We start from the raw sequence: 20,504 nt of genomic DNA, 5'->3' as shown, positions 1-20,504 counted from the left end.
AAAAGTTTCAGATCTTTGCTATGGAAAGAGAGGAAATTGGAGGAGGAAGGGAAACAAGCCGGGGTCTCCTTCAGCTCACAGCACCCAGAGTTGGCAGTCTTGAGTTAGGTTCTGTGCTGATGGCCCAGAGGCAGATGCCCATGGTGCTATATAGGGTCATCTGGACTGTGTGTCTGCTTAGAACAGCTTTAGAGTCTGGATATTCCTGTGGCAGGGAGTGGGGAGATTGCCAGCTCCTTGGAGCCCAGGACTAGCACCTTTCTCTGAGGATAAGAGGATGTCATCCAGGGGCCAGCTATGCCACATGAGCCAGCACCCTCTGCAGTCAGGCAATACTTCCCTTCAGAGGGTGTTCACAGTTTAAATCCTATCAGTAGTTCTGTCTTATGGAGTGTATGCCAAGAGTTGGAGGCCACAGAGGGTGTCTACAGTGTATGTGGTAGTCAGAGTGTGTGCAGTGGTCACAGTGTGTGTGTGGTCAGGTCACAGAGACTTAGTGCTCAGCTTGCTTTCTCCTTCATGTTCAGTTTAGGATGTCACTCATGGAACAGTGCCTTCTAGATCTAAAGTGGGTCCTCCTATGTCAGCTAACCAAATGTAGATAGATCATCCTTTATAGATGTATGCAGAGGATTGTCTTGTATGTGCCTCTCAGTCCTGTCAAGTTGGTCAAATTGACAATGTTAATCATTAAATCCTCTCTGTTTCTCTCTTTCTCTCTCTAGAGCCAGGATCTGTGATGATGTATGTTACCATCATTGGCTCCTGTGTTCTACTGTTTTCAGTGATAGCGTGTGGCCTTTGGAAATGGAAAAGACTTGCACCACCCAGGCTTCAGGTGTGTGATCACAGTCACCAGACAGTGTCAGGGAGTCCTGGGAATGGGTGTTGGGCATTGAGTGTTGTTTGAGGAAATAATTTTCCCATCTGGTTTCTTATGGGGGTCCCACCTGGACTCTGTGGAGAAGGACTGTGGAGAAGGATTCTTCCTGTCCAAGGGATAACACTTTCACTGTAAATTGCATTTGACCTCAGTTGAGATCAGGTCTTACAACTATGACATGAACAGTACTGTTCTGTGACACACAAAACTCTCAGCTGGGGAGTCAGTTCCTGAACTGCTCATAGTTTGTTAACACCTCAGTGATCCCACTAAGCACAGGCTTCAGTGAGTTACCAAGATTTTCTAATTGCATCCCCCAGATGTTTGTAAATTAAATTTTGGGCTATCACCCAAACAATCAATGAAAATAGTGGAGCAGCTTTAGAGGCTCATGAAACCATTGTAAATGTGTTGGTTAAGTTAGAAGTGTCCTGGATCTTAGTTCTTTTGGGGCCTACAAAGGCAGAATCTGTGTGAGGCTAATGCTTCTCATTGCACTACATTAGGAGGAGTGTGACAGTGAAGGACACAGGGACTGCTGGGGCTGAGATGGCACAGTGGGTAAGAGCACTGGATGCTCTTATACAGACATCAGGTTCAGTTCCCCCACACGCTGGCTCACAACCCCTTGAGACCACCACACCTCCACAAGCCCATATGCACACTCATGTGAACATGCACACAATCACATAAGGACAATATAGAAGTAAGCCTGTTTTCAGAAAGAGAAGGAGAAGAAGGAAGAGGAGGAGGAAGAAGGGGAGGAGTGCTGATCCAGCATAGACCAACTGATTCATGGAATTTATTTTCCTTGTTGGGGATGAGACAATGTGAAAACTGTGTATAAAGTTGCATGGAAATGTTTTCTGTGACACTGATGGTGGCATTTCTTCCTGCCGTTCTCTGGCTCTGATATAGGTGCTGTGCCCATCTGGCAGGGAAACTTGAGTGAAGAAGAACAGGAAGCCTGTGGCTGGACCTGGATCTAGGTATGGTCATTTTCCTGTCTTTACTTCATCCTTCACATCTGGTCTCTCTGGCTCTGCGGACTTCCAAGCTGGCCCACTTGATTTGAGGCTAAACTGTTTGACATGCTCTTGCTAAGAAAACTCAGGGTGTAAATTTTTGAATTACTTTCTACATGAGATACTTAATCATGAAAACATAGTGAGTCAAAACTTCCATTGAAAACAGTCTGCAGGAGATGTCTCCAATAAATAACTTAATGATGCACCATGGGACCTTGGAAACCCAAGCTCAAGCCAAACCCAAATCAGTATTTGGAAAGAATTAAGATCAGGGCAGAGATTAATCAAATGGGGATGTAAAAACACATTAAAGATTCCAAGGAATCCTCGTAAAGTGGATCCACAAATCCTTTCTCAGACTGTCTGGCAGAGAGCAAAGCCTCACCTCAATAAGTCAGAGGTGAGAAAGGAGCCATTTGGAAGCTGGGCAGTTATTAGGATGTTCTGAAAGGAAAAAAGATATTCTCCTAATTGGAAACTTTTAGAGGATTCGATGAATTTCTTGGTATCCCTGAATTAAACCCAGATGAGATAATTTAAAGAGATCTACGAGGAGCATTGTTGTTGGTGTAACAACAGCAATAGCAGCAGCAACAGCAGTGTCTCAAATGAAGCAATACTGAGGCCCTGATGGTGATGTGGACCAGATCTTCAGTGAGGTGCTAACACAGCCATTCTGAAGAACACTGCCAATCTCTCTTCCCTACAAAACCAGCATTATGGTCACACTATGACTGCATGAAGACAAAAAAGAAAGGAAAGACTTTTTTATTGTTGTCTATTTAACACACAGTCATATATATACATATATACATATATATATATATATATATATATATATATATATATATATATATATATATATATATATATTTGTGTGTGTGTGTGTGTGTGTGTGTGTGAACATACCCGAGGATGTGGTATGGCGGTGTGGGGAAGAGGGGAGGGTGCCTAGGTGGGCCCATGCCCAGGTACCTCTTCCCCTTGAGGGACCACACGCACACAGACATGGTATAGAATAGAGTTTATTCAAGAAGGCAGAGGATGGGAGTTAGAGAGGCAGAGAGAAAGAGAGAGAGAGTAGAGTAGTGGAGGCCGGCCACGACCACGTGGAGGGAGGGAGGGGGGAGGGGAGGAGATCCCAAGAGGGGCAGAGAGGTGAGAGAGCCAAGAGGCAAGAGCGGCCACACCACGTGGAGGGAGGGAGGGGGGAGGGGAGGAGATCCCAAGAGGGGCAGAGAGGTGAGAGAGCCAAGAGGCAAGAGCGATGAGAGAGAGAGGAGGGGTAAGTAGCCCCTTTTATAGTGGGCCAGGTCTATGGGGCGGGGCATACCTGGCTGTTGCCAGGTAAGTGTGGGGTGGAGCTTAGACAGAATACTAACATACCCTAGTATTTGTTTAATTAAAAAGAAAAAAAATTAAAAAGAGGTGACCGCGAAGCAGGAATAGGGTCATTGTGATATCTGGCTGCTTCATGCTGACATTGGGGCGACGTGTCTCTGGGGAACCTAGAGAAAGGGGTATGGGGGATGTTTGTCCAGTCTCAGGAGAACTGGCTGCTTCCTTGCTGTCCAGGGTCTGTGGAGCCATCTGAGGACAGGTCAGGAGAACAGGTCCAGTAGAAGCTGTCTGTGTCTAGAGAAGCTGAGAGGAGATTGGAGCATCTGAAGTTTGCTTCTCTGGAGCTGTCCTGGATGTAGCAAGGGCCTGGACCTGACAAGATGTTGAAACACATTATTATAGGTAGGGAATAAAATTAAGTATATTTGGGAGAAAGGAAAATTTTTCTTTCTTTTTCTTTTTCTTTTTTTAAGAAGGGGAGGGTCAGTATTTATTACTGTTTGATGTCATCTTACTTCAAAAAGCAGTTATTACAATTTAGGACTTTGAAGCTTATGTCAAGCTCTTTACCCTTAAGTGTCCACTCTTCTAACTGCTAAGATGTACAGTTGAAACCCAGAGGAATCCCACCCTTTGGAAAAGGTAGTAAGTGGGAACTTGGGCAGATGCACTTATCTGGATGGCGTCTACTTAGTCCATAAGCAGTAGATCTGGGTAGGTTTCCTGTAGCTAACAAGCTTATTAAAGAGATAGCAACATGAATTAACCACATGAACAGTCTTTAAGATGAGCCTTTTGTGGAGCAGAAGGAACAAGACTGAAAGTTGGATCATATAGTGGAATATTTATTATTAGAGTTAGGCAAATCTATAGGAATGCAGATGTTAGGACAGTGACAGAAATGTAAGACCCCCAAAACCGAGGGTGCCCCAGCACCCCACACCCCGGAAGGCGACACCCAAATCACTCGCGAGAAACGGTCTCGATGCAATAGCATGAGGATTTCTTTATTCCAGAATTCTGGGTTCCATAGCTGTGCACCATGCAGGGTCAGAGGACTATGGACCCCGAGTGCCAAATTGCGACAGCTTTTATAAGTTTACAACAAAGCCCTCAAATCACAAACCAATCATTTCTTAGCATGGAGAGCCCGCGAAATGTGAGCCAATTGATTTGTACCACTCCATAGTTTTTAGGCCAATCAGTTTAAATTATCGGAGCCCGCGCTCAGTGGACCAATTAGTTTCCTATAATGTCTACAGCTGTGTGAACTCCTGCTTGGGGTAATGGCGTAAGTTTACAGAAGCAAGATAAGCTTAGCCCATTTCCAGTTACCCTATGGGGGCCAGGATCACCTATTCAAGGCCTTTCTGCTAGGTCTAAACAAAGGGCGGGTTCTGGAATGTGACATTTTACCTAGTTTTTAACAAAGCAAGGTAGCATTTTAGACTACTGATCTTGGGGGTCATTAGAGTTAGGCTGTATTATTTTCTATCCTTTCAGGAGCAAGAAGAGGAAATATGAAGTATTTAATGGAAACAGAGTTTAGGTAAGGAGATAACTGTCTAGCTGTCAATGTAGTCAGAAATCTGAGGAATAAACAATAATCTACCAGTTATATTATTAAAAAGTGACAGATTCCAGTAGCCAGCAGTTCTGAGTTTTGGTGAGTATTAAGTATGAACTGTATCCTGAATCACACCTGGATAAGCTAAGAACGTTGTTTTGGTTAAAGACTCCCTAGGTGGGGTCTGCAAAACAAAAGCAGTTCCTCACAAGCTTCCATTGAGGCAGCTCTGAGCTCTGCACCAACTCAAATGTAAATTCTTTCTAGTTTGTCCAACACCCACCTGTTCTGGCAAGGGCATTGTATAAGGTTCTTCAGATATAAATATCTTCTAGTCTGGGCCTGTTATTTCAAATCCACCTGTCCTGCAATGGTGACTAAAAAACAAAAGGAACCTGTAGTTTTAGGGTTCCTGGAAAATTCTACTGCCTGCTATTAATGCTTTTTATACCATATTTGGAGCCATACTTTATATATATCCTGTTAGGAGGTAAATATAATTACATAAATGATTGGAGCAAAGCGTTGCAGAATTTTCTGGCTAGTGACTTACTACAAGATGGATTCTTTACACCTTAATTTGCTTGGTTTTTCTTAGTCCCAGTCACTAGGCAGGAGGAGAGTTTAGAAGTAAAGTAAAATTGCCAAGTGTGATTTTCAGTTTCTGAATAGGGTGTTCCACAAAGTCCCAGGAAACATTTCTTACCTCAGTCTGTAAAACTTTGTTTTACAGATTTCACTGGGGCCACTGTGGCACTTTGAGTCTGATAGCTGATAATTTGCAACTGAATTGGATATCTTAGGCCATTCAAAGACAAGATAATCCTGTTTTGCTTCTAACTCTTGACCTTGTATTTTAAGCAGACTGGTTGTCTGCACCCAGGCTCCCCTGGATTGAAAACTAGCCTGTCTGTTAAAGATACTTGCAGGGTGTTTGGCCACAAACCGACTCCCTGGAATCAAAACCTATGCAAGTGGATCTCCTTCCAGAGCCACATAGAACTCAGGCCTATGTGTGCCTGCTTATGAGCTGACATGGGCACCAGTAGGAGGTGCAAGGCAAAGCACTTCAAGGGGAGGACCATGTTTTCTGCCTCTGAGTCCCCTGTGAAGCAAACCTGGTTGCATAAAAGTTGGTGTTTAAAGGTGTTCTTTAGAAAGGCCACATGGCAACATCAGAACCCAGTTCTCCCACCTCAGCAAGTCCCGGATACCCCAACACACCAGAAAAACAAGAGTTGGATTTAAAATTGTATCTTGTGATGCTGATAGAGGGCTTCAAGAAGGACTTAAATAACTCCCTTAAAGAAGTACAGGATATCATGGGTCAACAGGCAGAAGTCCTTAAAGAAGAAACACAAAAATCCCTTAAAGAATTATAGGAAAACACAATCAATCAAGTGAAGGAACTGAACAAAACCATTTAGGATCTAAAAGCGGAAGTAGAAACAATAAAGAAATCACAAAGTGAGACATCTCTGGGGACAGAAAACCTTGGAAAGAATTCAGGAATCATAGATACAAGCATCAACAACAGAATACAAGAGATAGAAGAAAGAACCTCAGGTGCTGAAGATATCATAGAAAACATTAACTCAACAGTCAAAGAAAGTGCAAAATGCATAAAGCTGGTAACCCAAAACATCCAGGAATTCCAGGACACAATAAGAAGACCAAACCTAAGGATTATAGGTATAGACGAGAGCGAGGATTTACATCTTAAAGGCCCAGTAAATATCTTCAACAAAATTGTAGAAGAAAAACTTCACTAACCTAGAAAAAGAGATGCCCATGAATATACAAGAAACCTTCAGAACTCCAAACAGACTGGACCAGAACAGAAAGTCCTCCTATCACATAACACCAAATGCACTAAACAAAGAAAGAATATTAAAAGCAGTAAGGGAGCTGGGCGGTGGTGGCGCATGCCTGTAATCCCAGCACTCTGGGAGGCAGAGGCAGGCAGATTTCTGAGTTCAAGGCCAGCCTGGGCTACAGAGAGTTCCAGGACAGCCAGGGCTATACAGTATACCAAATCCAAAAAAAAAAAAAAAAAAAAAAAAAAAAGCAGTAAGGGAAAAAGGGCAAGTAACATATTATAAAGGAAAACCTATCAGAAATACACCAGACTTTTCACCAGAGATGATAAAAGCTAGAAGATCTTGGGAAGATCTCATACAGACCCTAAGAGAACACAACTGCCAGCCCAGGCTACTATATCCAGCAAAACTCTCAATCATCATAGATGGAGAAACCAAGATATTCCATTCCATGATAAAACCAAACTTACACAATATCTGTCCACAAATCCAGCCCTACAAAGGATAATTGATGGAAAATGCCAACACAAGGAGGGGAACTACACTCTAGAAAAAGCAAGAAAGTAATCTTCCAACAAACCCAAAAGAAGATAGCCACATAAACATAAAAATAACAGGAAGCAACAATCGCTATTCCCTAATATCTCTTAACAACAATGAACTCAACTCCCCAATAAAAAGACATAGACTAACGAAATATTTCTCATATAAAATCTTCAATTTTATCAGAAAATGTTTATAATTCCACTTTCAATCAATTTAGGAATACTTTTATACCTACCTTTATTATATCTATATAAAATTTTCCATGATAATCTTCAATTCTAACATGTTTTTCTACAATTTTATCAGAAATATTTTCCACTTAAATCTTCAATTCTATCATAAAATGTTTCTATCCCATATTTCAATTAATTTAGTAATGTTTTATATGTCTACCACTTTACTCTTTAATTTTCCATGAAAATTGTCAATTTTCACATGTTTATTTGAAATATTTTCCACGTAAATCTTTAATTTTATCATAAAGTATTTTTATTTCTCTTTACTTCCCTTTTCAATAAATAAAAAAAATTAAAAAAAGAAAAAGAATAGTTACTAAGTTCAAGTCTTAAGTTCTTATTTAGTAGAGAATTTATTCTGATACAAAATCAAGTTTTTCTTGATTTCTATAAATCTATAAATTCTATAGATTTCTTCTATTAATACTAAAAATTTGAAAGTACAGGGCTTAGACTCAGTCCTCCTTTGCCATTAATATAACAGATCTGAGATGTTTAAGCCTGTGAGTTTAGGGGCAAATAGAAATGTAAGGCTCTGATTTATTGTCAGGGTGTTTTCTAGATTTTAATTAGAAACAGCTGAAGGTGGTTAATGGACTACATCCACATTACTTTACATAGTTGGTTTTCAAAAACGTCAGAAGTCCACAGAATGTGATGTTTAATGTTATTTATTTCCCTTGCTGTGGAGACTAGTCTGCTCCTGACAGCTTGCCTTTTCTTGGATTCTTTTTTTATTAGATAAATTCTTTATTTACAATTCAAATGTTGTCCCCTATCCTGGTTTCCCCTACCCGAAAATACCCTAATCCATTTCCACCTCCCCCTGCTCACCAACCCACCCACTCCCGCTCCCTGTCCTGGCATTCCCCTATACTGAGACATTTAGCCTTCTCAGGTCCAAGGGCCTCTCCTCACTCTGATGTCCAACATGGCCATCCTCTGCTACCTATGCATCTGGAGCCATGGGTCCCTCCATGTGTACTCTTAGGTTGGTGGTTTAGTCCCTGGGAGCTCTGGGGTACTGGGTGGTTCATATTGTTGTTCCTCCTATGGTGCTGCAAACCCCTTCAGCTCCTCGGGTCCTTTCTCTAGCTCCTCCATTGGGGACCCTGTGCTCAGTTCAATGGTTGACTGAGAGTGTCCTGCTCAGTATTTGTCAGGCACTGGCAGACCCTCCCAGGTGACAACTATATCAGGTTCCTGTCAGCAAGCACTTGTTGGCATCTACAATAGTGTCTGGGTTTTGTAACTGTATATGGGATGGATCCTGGGGGTGGGCATTTTCTGTATGGTCTTTCCCTAAGTCTCTGCTCCACATTTTGTCTCTGTATCTCCTCCTGTGGGTATTTTGTACCTCCTTCTAAGAAGGACCAGAGTATCCATACTTTGTTCTTCCTTCTTTTTGATGTTCATTTGGTTTGTGAATTGTATCTTGGGTATTCCAGGCTTCTGGGCTAATATCCATTTACCAATGAGTGCATACCATGCGTGTTCTTTTGTGATTGGGTTACCTCACTCAGGATGATATTTTCCAGTTCCATCCATTTGCTTAAAAATTTCATGAATTCATTGTTTTTAATAGCTGAATAGTAGTAGTCCATTGTGTAAATGTACCACATTTTCTGTATCCATTCCTCTGTTGAGGGACATCTGGGTTCTTTCCAGCTTCTGGCTATTATAAATAAAGCTGCTATGACCATAGTGGAGCATGTGTTCTTATTATATAATGGAGAATTTTCTGGGTATATGCCCGAGAGTGGTATAGCAGGGTCCTGTGGTAGTCTTCTGCCCAATTTTCTGAGGAACCACTAAACTGATTTCCAGAGTGGTTATACCTGCTTGCAATCCTACCAACAGTGGAGGAGCGTTCCTCTTTCTCCACATCCTCGCCAGCACATGCTGTCTCTTGAGTTTTTGATCTTGGCCATTCTGACTGGTATGAGGTGAAATCTCAGGGTAGTTTTGATTTACATTTTCCTGATGACTAAGGATGTTGAACATTTCTTTAGGTGCTTCTCGACCATTCGATATTCTTCAGTTGAAAATTCTTTATTTAGCTCTGTACCCCATTTTTTAATAGGGTTATTTGGTTTTCTGGAGTCGAATGTCTTGAGTTCTTTGTATATATTGGATATCAGCCCTCTGTCAGATGTGGGGTTAGTAAAGATCTTTTCCCAATTTGTTGGTTTCCATTTTGTCCTATTGACAGTGTCCTTTGCCCTACAGAAGCTTTGTAATTTTATGAGATCCCATTTGTCAATTCTTGATCTTGGGTTCTGTTCAGGAAAACTTCCCCTGTGTCCATGTGCTGGAGGCTCTTTCCCACTTTCTGGTTTTATGTGGAGGTCCTTGATCCATTTGGACTTAGGCTTTGTATAAGGAGATAAGAATGGATCAGTTTGCATTCTTCTGCATGCTATCATGCAGTTGAACCAGCACCATTTGTTGAAGAGGCTATCTCTTTTTCCACTGGATGGTTTTAGCTCCTTTGTCAAAGATCACATGACCATAGGTGTGTGGGTTCATTTCTGGGTCTTCAATTCTATTCCATTGATGTACCTGCCTGTCACTGTACCTATACCATGCAGTTTGTATCACTATTGCCTGTATTACTGTTTGAGGTCCGGGATACTGATTCCACCAGAAGTTCTTTTATTGTTGAGAATAGTTTTAGCTATCCTGGGTTTTTTGTTATTCCAGATGAATTTGAGAATTGTTCTTTCTAATTCTATGAAGAATTGATTTGGAATTTTGATGGGAATAGAATTGTATCTGTTGATTGCTTTTGGCAAGATGGCCACTTTGATGTTAATTCTACCAATCTATGAGCATGGGAGATCTTTCCATCTTCTGAGGTCTTCTTCAATTTCTTTCTTCAGAGACTTGAAGTTTTTGCCATACAGATCTTTCACTTGTTTGGTTAGAGTCACACCAAGATATTTTATATTGTTTGTGACTATTGTGAAGAATGTCTTTTCCATGATTTCTTTCTCAGCCTGTTTATCCTTTGAGTATAGGAAGGCTATTGATTTGTTTGAGTTAATTTTATATCTGGCCACTTTGCTGAAGTTGTTTATCAGCTGTAAGAGTTCTCTGGTGGAGTTTTTTAGGGTCACTTAAGTATACTATCATATCATCTGCAAATAGTGATAATTTGACTTCTTCCTTTCCAATTTGTATCTCCTTGACCTCCTTTTGTTGTCTAATTGCTCTAGCTAGAATTTCAAGTATTATATTGATTAGATATGGAGAAAGAGGGCAGTCTTGTCTAGTCCCTGATTTTAGTGGGATTGCCTCAAGTTTCTCTCATTTAGTTTGATGTTGGCTACTGGTTTGCTGTATATTGCTTTTACTATGTCTAGGTATGCGTCTTGAATTCCTGATCTTTCCTAGGCTTTTAACATGAAAGGATGCTGAATTTTGTCAAATGCTTTCTCAGCATCTAATGAAATGATTATGTGGTTATTTTCTTTGTGTTTGTTTATGTAGTGGATTACATTAATGGATTTCTATATATTGAACCACCCAGGTATCCCTGGGATGAAGCCGTATTCAAAGAAGAAATTGAGCATCTGTGATTTTCTCCAGCACTGGTGAGACAGCCTTGAGGCAAAAATTGCCTTTCTTCATCCACAGACAAGATGTTCTCCAGAAAAAGGACACTTTTATAGGTTGGGACAGCTTGATTTCTGCCGAGACAGAGCGGAGCTAGTCCTTGGTAGTTCCTGCTCTCTAAGTCTGTCAGAGGACCCTGGGCCAGGAGGCTGAAGACTATTGCTCCAATGTTTAAGGAGAAGGACTGTCCAGGTTTTCAATGGTCTCTATCATTTGGCTAAATGTTGGAAGCTGTGTTAGGCTTCCTATATATTTTCAGTTATTATTGGTCACTCAGGTTTCTGACAGGGTTGAAGACTGTTAGTCTCATAGTCAGCCCAAGCTGGTTGACTTTGAAAAAGCTGATATAGATGGTTTTCAGATGACATAAAATTTATAGCCAAGACACGAGTCAGGTATTAATTATTATAGTCTTTTAAGATAGCACAGATGACAAAGGTTCTGTTTGATTGACAGAGATGATAGACTGGGTGTTAGGAAGATCTTATACTTTTATAATTTACAAAATGGCAATAGTTGTGCTCAATTTATATTTGGAGAGAAATTTTCTTTTTTTTTTTTATAAAGATTTATTTATTTATTATGTAAGTGCACTGTAGCTGTCGTCAGACACCTCAGAAGAGGGCATCAGATCTCATTACAGATGGTTGTGAGCCACCATGTGGTTGCTGGGAATTGAACTCAGGACCTCGGGAAGAGCAGTCAGTGCTCTTAACCAATGAGCCATCTCTCCAGCCCGAAATTTTCTTTTTTAATTAAACAGAAAGGGTGAAATGTTGCAGGATAGTTCCTATCCACTCACACTGAGGCAGTGAGAGGCCAGTGATTGGAGGGGAGAGAGGAGGAGGAGCTAAGAGAGAGGAGGAGGGGGAGAGGCTTGGTGGACCAGACAAGCGGAGAAGAGAGGGAGACGCGGATATCCAGATGGCTTCAGATGTATTTCTGGTTTTTGGAGAGATTAGAAATATTGGGCTAAGACTTTATTATTGTTATTTGGCATTATGAAATTGGGAATTTCTTATACATAAATATATTTGGTTAACTTCAAGTTTAAGAGTCATGCTTTACTGGCTACTTGGAAGGAGTGGGCGCTGGGCAGAAGCGTGGGACTCCCACTGTTTACAGAGTCTATGGAGGAGAGGAAACACAGCTGGGATGCTGTGAGAGCTAGCTGGGAAAGACTGGCTCAGTGGTGACAGTGAGAGTCGCTCTGAGTGGAACTCACTGGATCTTGGTGCAGAGGCCTGGCAGGGTGGTCATTATTAATTAATTAACACCACAGTGCTGGTGTACAAAGTTGGTGTACTTCCTATGTGCACTCTGGGGTGGGGCAAGGTATTCTAGTGCTTTCCACCATGTTGAGAGAGCTCACTGGTAGCTGAGAGCCATTTCCTGTCAGGATGGTCTGCTGCAGAGTTCTGTGGAAGATTCCTTATCTCAAGTCACAGGCACGGGAGACCTCACAGCCACAGCTATTGAGAGTTACTGTCTGAGCTAAAGCATATGAACACCAAGAGGATCTGGGTTTTGTTTGTTTGTTTGTTTGGTTGTTTGTTTTTTTAAAATTGGAAATAGGTTTCGATAAAACCTATTTCCAATAAAACGTCCTAGCTGGCCTTGAAATTTCTGTCCTCAGGCCTCAGCATCCTGGGCAGCTGAGAGTGCAGGTGTGGCCCAGTATGTCCCACTTTTTTTTTTTGTTTTGTTTTGTTTTTCGAGGCAGGGGTTCTCTGTGTAGCCCTGGCTGTCCTGGAACTCACTCTGTAGATCAGGCTGGCCTCAACTCAGAAATCTGCCTGCCTCTGCCTCCCAAGTGCTGGGATTACAGGTGTGCACCACCACACCTGACTGGATCTGTTTGTTTTTATTGTGCGTCCTTTCATGTTCAGGGTAGGTTGGGAGTGCTGTCTGCTGGACCTTCTTTGAAAGCACACCCATCTTCTTGCTTTAGTGGTTTTGCAGTCTGATACTCTGTTTTCCCACTGTATTGAAATCGGGATCCTGGCTGAACGAGTCTAGTGGATGTGAACTTTTGTGGACAGGGCCTGGGAAGTAGAGGAAGGCATGGTGCTCCAGAGCTCATTTCCGTAAGCGTTCGTAGGCTTTCGGATGATCCAGCCTCAAAACAATGGTATTGTCCTGTGTTTCACCCTGATCACCATCTCCCACACCACTGCAGGTAATTTATTCTTCTTAAATCCAACTTGGTTATCTTGGACCAGAACAATAAACCTGTTTGGTCTCTCCTTCAAACACAAGGCTTCCTGTTGGAGTTAGACCGGAGCTATAGTCACTCCTGTCTGTAGCCTTGACCACATGTGTGTCAGTTCCATACATTTCTAGCCATTTGTCTTTATTTGGATATTTGGTTTCAGCTTGTGCTGGTGTCTGACCTCTGTATTCCTTCCATGTCTTAGAAATAACCAGTTCCATGTCTTCAATCTGAACTGGCACAAACCTGAATCCAGAGACAAGTTCAGAACTGTGCTCAGAATGGTCATAGTCACCAAGTTCAGCTTGCACGTTATAGGCTGCCAACTAAACTGCTGTGTCAAAGAAACCCTCTAATTTCCCACTGGGAATATCTTGTTTTAGCTGAAAAATCAGTTAGTGCTGGGTTAGGGCCTTGTGAAGATTATTTGGTTCCTAGGGATAAAGCTTAACTTGAAGATGAAGACAATAGGTGAACCAATTTTAACTATTTTTTGATGCCTTTTTTTTTTTTTGTACTCTGCGACCAGTGTTGGACTGAATCCACAAATATCTGAACAATATAGTAACTCTCCATCAAGTCCAGGTGATAAGCATTTTGATCAAAGAGGTCCTGTCCTTGGCTTTCTTGGGCAAGTCCATGCTAACATCTGTAATGTCCGGAAGGGACACTCTGTCTGTGATGACGGACTTGGCCTCTCAGGCTTCAGGAAGCCATGGCAGCGCGCTCTGCCTCCTGGAGTCGCTGCTCAGCCCGTTGGCTTCTAGACTGGCGGCCAAACGTTCTATGAAGGAAGCTTAGCATTTCTGCCGCTGTATTGGTGTGTGTGTGTGTGTGTGTGTGTGTGGACTGTGTAACCATGGAGACCACTGAGACCACGATGAGGGATAAGAACAGTGAGCACGATCTTTGGGGAGAGACTCTCGTGCAGCTAGAGGGAGGGCAGGTCTCTGGAAGGTCCATCCTGTGTTAATCCCCTGGAGTCGTTTTCTTAACTGGGGTTCCATCCTCTTAGATGACTTTAGCTTGCGATAAGTTGAATAAAACTCTCCAGCACAGCCTTTTTCTCATCTCTGAGAGAGCTGCCTGAGACTCCACTGAGGAGAAGGAAGCGTTCATTGACCCAGACCACCTAACCTCAGGAAGCAGCAATGTATCCATTCACAAAGACCCAATCCTGACAACTCCCAAACATAGAGACCCAGATGGTAAGAGGCAGTGTTCCCGCCAGCCCTAGGCATGGAGGTTTCTGCAGTGTGTGTCCACATCATGCTAATCTGACTCAAGGAGAAGCCTAATAAAACATGCACTCTTTCTGGGTTAGAAGGCTTTTCTCCAGCTCAGTAGGGAAGACAGTTGTGGGTGTTGTTCTCTCAGAGTTCCATCCCTTTAATAACCCAGGAGAAGACTGATACACTCTGACTGGAGTGACTGCATGGGAGTTCTCCCCAGACAACAGTAATAACAGTCACTGATCAGAGGGAACCTACAGTGCCTGCTTCAGGTGGAAAAACAATACCCCAGGATAACTAAAACAATCCTCTATGATAAGAAAAACCACGATCCCTGATTTAAAGATGCACTACAGATTTATAGTAATACCAATCACATGGTATAGTCATAAAAACACAGGTTGATCAATGAAATTGGATTGGGGACCCCCGCATAATCCACACACCTGATTTTGGACAAGGGGAACTAGAATGGAGTTTTCAGGTGGAATGGGGCATGGGAGGTGATATAGAAACCCGGGGCACTGGAGACTCCCTGGAATCTGTGAGAGAGAACCTAGAGAAGTTACATAGTCATGGGGGATGCAGAGCTCCAATGGGCCATCTTCTGTCACCAGTAAGGCACCCCGCTGTGAGACTGGGACATCAACCCAGCCATTAACCTTTGACTTCCAATGTCCTGCCTGCAGGATGTGTTGGGGTAGTGGTGACACAGAACTTGTGGGAGTGGCCAACCAATGACTGATGTACCTTGAGGCCCACACCAGGAGAGGGAGCCTGGTCCTCAAGGCACTTCAGTGCTGGGCCAGCCAATAGTGGGAGTAGGATGAAGTATAAAGAAACCCATTTCCCTTCCTGTGAGGGAATAGAATGCCCCAAACGGGTGGCCTTGGTAGAGAGGCATCGATTTAGCCTCCACCCTGGTCATAGTTTTGGCTCTGATCTCCATGTCCTTCCTCTCTCGAGTTCCTTCGAAGCAGGAACAGAGCAGGCTCTTCAGACCAGCTGCGGTCTAGGGACATGGCTGATTGCGGAATTCACCTTTTTCTCACCTGCATTTATTGGTAAAACTCAAAGCTGTAAGATATTGTCACCTTGGAAGACTGGGGACATTGAGATCCATGGGAAGCCATCAATGCTTCCCCTACAGTGACAGCCAGGTCCCTGAGGAAGATGTCAGGAAGGAAAAAACTGGGAAGAGGACACCTGTTGGGGCAGAGTGGGTCCTATGTAAGGATGGGGCACCTGCTGGAGATGTCAGTCCCCAGGCGCTGGGCCTGGGTGCATTTCCAGTGTACTTTACCAGTTCATTTTCAGGCCAACAAACGGGCCCCAAGAGGAAGAGGCCAGCTTGGCTCCCCTCTCCTGTGCAGCTCAGACCTGATGCTTGGGGCATGCTACACCACTGTAATGAGTGGGGGACAGGGTGGTGGGATGTGTGCCTCCCCAGGCTGCACTGTCACTCAAAGGCAAGAGAGGATAGAGGGGTGTCCGTGCAAGTAGATCCAAGCCAGGGAGGTCTTTGTGATTGATTGCAAGGGTATCTTAGACCTAATGGAGAATGTCACTTAACAGAGTGACCCTGATGCCACTATTTTTTGAGACACTCTGTATAGCCCTGCCTGTCCTGGAACTCACTCTGTAGACCAGGCTGGCCTTGAACTCAGAAATCTGCCTGCCTCTGCCTCCCGAGTGCTGGGATTAAAGGCGTGCACCACCACCGCCCCCCCCCCCCCCCATGCCACTTTCAGATATGGTTTGCTGGGCAAATTCTCTAGTTCTTGTGTAGTGAGGCAACTAGTTATCTCTTAAGGATTGGCGTTTTCTACTCTCTCACTGAGCTAAACTTTAAGGCTTGGGTGGCTATTGAATCAGCAGCCCAGATTTCTGGGCTCTTGTATGTCTCCTCTGTGGCCAGCAGGTGGCACCATAACCTCATTTCTAACACCAGCTGCTTGTCTGGGAGTTGGAAGGTTATTTGGCTGGGACACCATGGATGCTGTCACTCAGCAAGTCTTAGGAGTGACTCTAGCTCCTCCCTGTGGCCTCAAGGAGAGCTAACGTGAGTCCCGAGAATGAACACTGCACCCAGCTAGTTCCCCTGGCACTAGGGAGTTTCTGAGGGGCTAAACTGGAAACATGCCGGTCTGCTAAAAGGGAGTCAACACTGGCAACTATGTCTAGATGGAGAAGGGTAGGAGAGAGCATATTAGAAGTCAGATTGGTAGCAGAACTTCCTGGATCGCTCATCTGCACACCTCACTATACCCTTAGCTCTGACTCGTGGGCATGCGTACCACCCATCCATCTGCCCATTCATTCTTCCATCGAGCATCCATCCACTCAGTTCCAGATGCAGACGTGTTATTACTCGGGAGGAGACATGAACACGGAGACGGGAAGACAGACCCTTAAACACAGGCCAAGAAGACGGCCCATAGAGGAGAGAAGGGTCTCTCCCTCCAGGGATGGTTCAAGGAGCATCGCTGGCCTGAGCCTTTATGGACATCGATAAGGAGGCCACCCTTGACCCAGGAGAGACCCACAAAATATTCCACACGGTAGAGAATGATCACAACCCTTCTCAGCCCCCTTGAGTGGCGGTGGGGCAGGTGATGGGCAGGAGGACCACGGTGAGGTGGGCAAAACCAGGGAGAGCATCCCCTGCAGATCAGGGCTGAGCTGGGAGGGGCACCGCGCGGGGAGTGAGACCAGACAGAGCCACGCATCACTCAGAGGCGGTGTAGAAACACTTCTCCCCCCTTCAGTTTAGTTAGCTTCCCCATCGCATGGCCAGCTCAGCAGCGAGCACGACAGTTAACATTTATTGAGTACTTGTTATAGACCAGGCACTTCTGAAGCGTGGATACATGTGCTTTCACCTGCTCAACTTAATGAGGTAGGGACGATTAACACGGACGAGACGACTGAGTCACAGAGCTGTTTGGCCGGAGCCAGGATTTGAACCAATCGATACCCTAAAGCAACCAATTACAACCTCCCCGCCCCTCCCCATGGGTACCACGGCGTTCCGGCAGAGACTTGGTAGGGAGGCCAGGCCCTTGACTACGATGTCTGGTGGATGTGGAACAGTCAAGTTGGCCAGACAGACTGAGAGTGGGTGGGTGGATGGCGGCCTCCAGAGGTGAAGGAAGCAGAGCTAGTCTCAGTAGCTTTCCTGGCCTCATGCCCGCCTGACCATGTTTGGTGCTGGACTCTGGCAGTGCCCTGTTTCCCCCAGTGGCACCCCCACTGCCTCCCCAACAAGAAAAGCCCAGAGTTCAGCTCACAGGAGGCGTTAGTGACGTTCTGGGCAAGGACACTGCACTGTGAGTCCAGGCTCAGTGGACTCACACTAAACCTAAGGCCCCCTTAGCCTTGGGGAACCTCCTTTTCCCTCCTCACCAGGCTGAACTCTCCAAGAGTCCTTTTTCTAGCAGGGGAGATAAGGCATCGCTCCCCACCAGCGTCCCCCAGACAAAGTGATTCACAGCTGCCCGTGGGGAGCCAGGCGCAGAGTTTTGCCTGAAGTGCATCTTCTATGGCAAGCCCAGGGCCCCCTCAGCCTCTCAGCCAGGTGTGTCAGTGTTTGCCCAACCCCCCACTCCCCGGCCTCTCAGGGGGCCCGAAACGAGGCAGGGCACTGCTGACCGTCTCTGCAGAAGGCTGGAGTCAAGGCTCGCGGACAGGGACGCGTGTCTGAACTGGACCAGCAAGGTCTCCAGCCTCCTCCTTGTCCCCCTTCCTCACACAAGCCTGCCACATACAGGCAAGCCGAGGGAAACTTATCCCGCCATGTCTGTGTGGGCCCCTCAGCTCCCAGGCTCTGACACCCACTTCCTCCCTGGCTGGCAGGATTCTTTCTTCGGCATGGCACGAACAGGGCTGGGGCCTGGCCAGGTGTTTCTTAGTGGCTACGGAAACCGCAACAGACTCCCAACTTGGGGGTTGCTTTTGCCCCAGTTACCTGTCTGCTCGTGGCAAGATGAATGATGGAGGAGCAAGACTGGCTTTGAGACCTTAGCTTTAGGAGCCCTGAACCTTCTGCAGTCTCTCCGTCGCTGGGCAGGGAGGGACACAGGGGTAAGCAGTCCTAAGCTGAGCCTGGGAGGAGCAGGAACAAAAATAACCCGGTACAGGCTCCTGCTGGGGCCAGAAATAGCATAGTGACAAGTATCTTGTAACACCCCAGGCACATAGCAGCGGCACGGCTGAGCCAGGGAGGGTCTTGTCCCACACCCGACCCTCATCTGGCCAAGGGGCTGGCACCCCACACTCTACATACCATATTTCACTTTCCATGGGCCCACAGAAGTGAGCGGGGGCCTGAGAGACTGCCACTCAGGACAAGGAATCCGGAGAGATGCTAAACTTGGGCTTGGCCTTCGCCACAGCCACACTGCGCTTGCGCAGGGGCCCCCGCGAAGAGGCGAGGGTCAGGGCATCCAGCAGGCTGCGGTCCTCGTCAAGCTGGCGGGCTGTGCAGAGTGGTGTGGGCACTTTAACGGTGTTACCAAATTTGGAGTAGTCCACAGAATAGCGGCCATCCTCCTCCGCCACGATGGGGACAAAGCGCTGCCCCCATAGAATCTCGTCGGCTAGGTAGGAGGTGCGGGCCTGCGTGGTAATGCCTGTGGTTTCTACCACGCCTTCCAGGATGACAATGATCTCCAGGTCCTGGTGGTGGTGCAGGTCGCTAGGAGCCAGGTCGTAGAGCGGGCTGTTGGCGTCAATGACGTGGTAGATGATGAGCGGGGCCACCAGGAAGATGCTGTTCCCACCCACGCCGTTTTCCATGGGGATGTCCACCTGGTGGAGAGGCACAACTTCGCCCTCGGGGCTGGTGGTCTTGCGCACCACCTGCATGTGGATGGTGGCGCTAATGATCATGCTCTTTCGGAGGTCCCCGACGCGCAGCATGAAGCACAGGCGGCCATGGCGCAGGGTGATGACAGCGTGCTTGCTGAAGATGAGGGTCTCCGCTCGCCGGTGGGCCTGGGCCGTTTTCATGAAGATGCAGCCCAGCATGATGGCGTTGATCATGAGCCCGACGATATTCTGCACGATGAGGATGAGGATGGCCAGGGGACATTCCTCTGTCACCATGCGCCCGCCGAAACCAATGGTCACCTGGACCTCGATGGAGAAAAGGAAGGCGGACGAAAAGGAGTGGATGCTTGTGACGCAGGGCACATTGGCGCCCTCTCCGGAGGCCAGGTCACCGTGGGCGAAGGCGATGAGCCACCAGACCATGGCGAAGAGCAGCCAGCTGCACAGGAAGGACATGGTGAAAATGAGCAGCGTGTGGGGCCATTTGAGGTCCACCAGCGTGGTGAACACATCCTGCAGGAAGCGGCCCTGCTCTCGAATGTTCTTGTGGGCGACGTTGCAGTTCCCTTTCTTGGACACGAAGCGGGCCCTCCTCTCCCGAGTACGGTACCTGGGCTCTGTCGGGTCCTCTGCCAGCCGGGTCAGCACGTATTCCTCAGGGATAATGCCCTTTCGGGACAGCATGGCTCCGTCGGCCCCCAGGAAGGGGTTTCCCCCATGGGGGGAGGCACTATACTGGCTTGGCCTAGGGCCTCTTGGTAGGGTCCCCTCTCTGAGCCCTCTCCTCACGTTACCCTAAGCTTGTGCCAACCTCTGCGCTGATTTGCCCCCAGCCGAGCTCTGCTGCTCTTTACACTAGCTTCAGACGCCGCCGCCGGCTCCACCTGCTCATTGCTGACTGAGCCCCCAATCCAGCTCGTGCTCTACCTGGTCCCGGACCCCCGCTCAGCTCTCCTCCACCACCCCAGGACCTCCCTCCAACTTCCCTTCCCTGGCCCAGCCTTTCTTCTCAAACCACCTCAGAACTTATCACCTCCGGGTCTTCCAACTTACCAGCCCTCACCCGACCCTCCGGCTCTTCTCAGACCTTACCCAATTCTGTCCCCGTCCCCTCCAAGGACCAGCCTTACTTCTTTACCCAGTCTCCTCTCCAGGTGTGCCCCGGATTTCCCATCCCACCCCTCCCCTAGC

General features: G+C 46.1%; 1 protein-coding gene and 1 pseudogene across 1 annotated transcript; both read right to left on the bottom strand.

The window, feature by feature from the left end:
• Positions 1-7: 7 nt before the first annotated feature.
• Positions 8-14,055, bottom strand: LOC127692655 (band 4.1-like protein 5; annotated as a pseudogene).
• Positions 14,056-17,287: 3,232 nt separating this feature from the next.
• Kcnj11 (potassium inwardly rectifying channel subfamily J member 11) lies at positions 17,288-20,246 on the bottom strand. The gene has a single exon (XM_052162643.1). It carries the CDS (start codon positions 19,995-19,997, stop codon positions 18,825-18,827), a length of 1,173 nt encoding a protein of 390 aa, XP_052018603.1. The 5' UTR covers positions 19,998-20,246; the 3' UTR covers positions 17,288-18,824.
• Between the last annotated feature and the right edge of the window lie 258 nt (positions 20,247-20,504).

Source organism: Apodemus sylvaticus, chromosome 1, assembly GCF_947179515.1.
Source record: "Apodemus sylvaticus chromosome 1, mApoSyl1.1, whole genome shotgun sequence".
NCBI lineage: Eukaryota > Metazoa > Chordata > Mammalia > Rodentia > Muridae > Apodemus > Apodemus sylvaticus.
The sequence above is the reverse complement of the archived record's forward strand: the minus strand, read 5'-3'. Positions and strand labels throughout refer to the sequence as shown.

Excerpts from the sequence above, each read along its gene's own strand:
- Kcnj11 (XM_052162643.1), bottom strand. The coding sequence starts at position 19,997 with ATGCTGTCCCGAAAGGGCATTATCCCTGAGGAATACGTGCTGACCCGG.